General features: G+C 38.6%; 1 protein-coding gene across 1 annotated transcript; it reads right to left on the bottom strand.

The window, feature by feature from the left end:
* Positions 1-1,683: 1,683 nt before the first annotated feature.
* On the bottom strand, positions 1,684-2,472 carry LOC141717101 (uncharacterized). Its single transcript, XM_074519216.1, has one exon. The coding sequence runs from the start codon at positions 2,470-2,472 to the stop codon at positions 1,684-1,686; it is 789 nt and encodes a 262-aa protein (XP_074375317.1).
* Positions 2,473-3,560: the final 1,088 nt, after the last annotated feature.

The raw sequence follows: 3,560 nt of genomic DNA, 5'->3' as shown, positions 1-3,560 counted from the left end.
TTTTGAACATAACCTTTCGTTACGGGCCGGGCTTTGTGCTTTACCACCATACCTTCTGTATTTCTTTTTATTTTGAACACCCATTTTAAGCCGATTGCCTTGTGGCCTGCAGGCAACTCTGTAAGTTCCCATGTTTTGTTATTTTTTATGGGCTCAATTTCGTTTTGCATTGCCAATTTCAAAGCTTTTTGTTTAACTGATTGATCATACGTAACAGGTTCATCTATTTATGATAGTAATAACTCATCTGCAGCTTCCACTTTTTCAGTTTCATCATAAATGTTCCTTAGTGATCTGAAATTCTGAGGTTCACTGCTAGCCTCACTTAAGCTGCTCGAACTGTTAGAGTTACTTCCACTTAAGCTTCCCATGGTGCCAAATTTTATTTCACTGCTGTTGTCACTTGCATTACTTGACCTGGAGTTTAATTGCGAATCCTCTTCATTGTATCCCTCATTTCTAGTTATTTCCAACGAGCTCGGTTGATAGTCAATAGTTGTAAATGGGCCTGGCATTTATTCACTTTCTGCCTCATTATTACCCCAAGACCACCCATTCTTTTCTTCAAAATGCACATCTCTGCTCACGTACACAGTGTCCTTAACAAGATCATAAAGTCTGAAAGCTTTTTTCCCTGGTTCTTTTCCCAAATAAATCATAACTTTGCTCTTATCATCAAGTTTTTTGACATGTATTGCGGGTATTTTCATATAACCCAAACAGCTAAACACCTTTATGTGTTCAAGGTGAGGCTTTCTTCCAGTCCATGCCTCGTACGGTGTCATCTTTAACAGAGCTCGGGTGGGAAGCTTATTCAACACATACACAGCATGACATATTGCCTCTCCCCACAGCCTCACTGGAACATTTCTTTCTTTCAACATACTTCTTCCCATGGCCACCACAGTGCGATTTCGCCTTTCTACGACCCCATTTTGCTGCGGTGAATAAGGGGCTGTATAATGCCTCTATATTCCTCCAGATTCACGGTACATCTCAAACTCCTTTGACAAGAATTCTCCTCCCCGATTAGTCCTAAAATCTTGATCTCACATTTCGAACCTTTTTCAACTATCGCCTTGAATCTTTTAAAAGCACCCAGAGCTTCATCCTTTGTCTTTAACATAAAGACCCAAATCATTCGACTATAATCGTCCACAAGTAGTATAAAGTACCTGTTTCCAGCATGTGTTGGTGGTGAAATGGGTCCACACAAATCTCCGTGTACTAGCTCAAGTCGTTCCTTTGTTGTAAAGTGTGTTTGTACAAGAAATGATTTTTGCACTTGTTTAGACAACAAGCATCCCTTACAAATTTCTTTTGGTAAACTCAAGGTTGGCAATCCACACACCATATCATTTGTAACCATCAGTTTCATTGCCTGAAAGTTTACTTGTCCCAAGCGCGAATGCCATTACCAAGTGTTCTCCTCTGCTTTAGTTAGCAGACACACAGGCTCATTTTCTGGAACTATTAACTTGTACAAGCTATTTGACGACCTTTTAACCATCATTAATAACTTTCCATCTTTCTCATACACCCACAGGAAATCCTCATTAATAATTACTCTGTTCCAACCTCAGACAATTGTCCCAAACTTACTATATTGTTACAAAGTGTGGGAATAAAATATACCTCTTTCAAAATACGTTCCTCGTCATTTTTGCGTTTGAATGCTACAGATCATTTGTCTTTAATGCACACTGTTGACCCATCTCCAAACCTAACTTGCCCGTGCACATTCTCGTCCAACTCTTTAAATCTCGAGCGTTCTCCAGTCATATGGTTACTGGCTCCGTTATCTAGGTACCAAACACTTATGTCTCCTTTGTACTTATGTTGTTGTCCCATTGATGATGTTACTCCTACTTCGTTCAAAAGAACGAGGACTCTTGTCATACCTCTGCACTCTTCCATTAGGAGTGTAGGTTCATCATCATCAACTTGAGTGAGACTCACCTCAGATTCTTGCTCCTTCTCTTTTCCTCGTCGTGGCTTACGGCATTCTGAAGCGTAGTGCCCATAAGCACCACAGTTAAAGCATTTCAGTTTGCTTCTATCACGAATCCCATGATTCATAGATTTGCCACGGCTATCCCATGAGCCATGAGTTCCATCCTTGCCTGTCTTCTTCAACCACTCTTCTCTTGTCAAGAAAAGCTGACTCTCTGTGCTTTCCCTTTTTCTCCATTCATCTTTTGTCAACAGCAACTTACCATCATTGCTCTCGATTTGTCCTCGTGTTCTTTCTTCATGTGCCTTCAGGGAACCAATAACCTCCTCGACAAACATCGTCTCCAAGTTCCCAAACTGTTTCATCGCAGAAGCTATTTGTAGGATTCTCGATGGAACTGCTCTCAGCAACGTCTTAACCACATAAGTCTCCTCCATGTTCTCCCCTAAAACTCGAATATTAGTAACCAAGTTGTTCAGTTTCATATAAAAATCATTGAGTGGCTCTATTTCTTTCATGTTCCGTGTCTCGAACTATCCCTTGAGCATTTGAGCCCTGGATTTCTTCGCCTTATCAGCACCTTGGCACACCGTCCTTATTGCTTCAGTGACAACAAGACATCTTCAGGAATACTTTGGTAGATCACAGCCAACACTAAACTATCTCTTCTCTCTTCTACAACTACCTTAGGGTCCTTAGGTTCTATAGCTTCCCACACGCCATGAGCTTTTACGTATACTCTCATTTTAGAGCCCATGTTGTGTAGTTTATTTTGGTTAACATTGGGTAGTTTAGGCTGACAGAGTTATCTTTGGTTTTGCTGGGTTCCATGGTTGCTGGCTTAGACATCTATTTTTGTATTCACTACAATGTGGCTCTGATACCAGATTGATGGAAATACACACACAATAAGGAATAACAAAGTTGAGCTGCAACTCGGTTTTAATATTGAAACTTCTGAAAAACAAATTACAACTGAGACTTACAAAACAAGAACAAAGAAAACAGGTTTTAAGTGCATTCTGTATGACTACAAAAATGCCTAGAAAATAGCTACCACCTCTACTAAACTCCTACTTATTCTCCACTACTTCTAGACCAAATCAAACTCCTAAAAACTCTCCAGCTTAGCTGACTTATTCATACGAAATAAATAAACAGAAACAAATATTTAGATTAATTCTGACAATATGTAATTCAATCAAGATTGAATGATATCATTCTCTAAGAATATGATGGGTCAGAAATTTATTGAGATCATGCAGCATGTTTTGTTACTTTCTTTACTCATTTCTTTCTTGTCTAATGGTTTTCCAATGTCAATTACAAGAATTTTTTAACACTTACTCGCTCGCATGTATCTCCTTCCTAATTTACATATTTTTTATTGGCAGTTATTCAACTACTAACTTGTTCTCATTTCATAAAACTAATTTGATACATTCACCCAAAAAATAGCACAATTTTTAATTAATTACGGACTACTTTACCCATCACGATGTGAGCTTCCTTTGGATATGAAGTGTAGTAAAAATATCTTAGGCTACTCGAATATAGTTTATTTTTATGATTTCTCTCTTCAATAAGATAAGGTATGCATGAAATT

Source organism: Apium graveolens, chromosome 1 (genome assembly GCF_009905375.1).
Source record: "Apium graveolens cultivar Ventura chromosome 1, ASM990537v1, whole genome shotgun sequence".
NCBI classification, from domain to species: domain Eukaryota; kingdom Viridiplantae; phylum Streptophyta; class Magnoliopsida; order Apiales; family Apiaceae; genus Apium; species Apium graveolens.
Note: the sequence above shows the minus strand (reverse complement) of the source record. Positions and strands in the feature narration are given on the sequence as shown.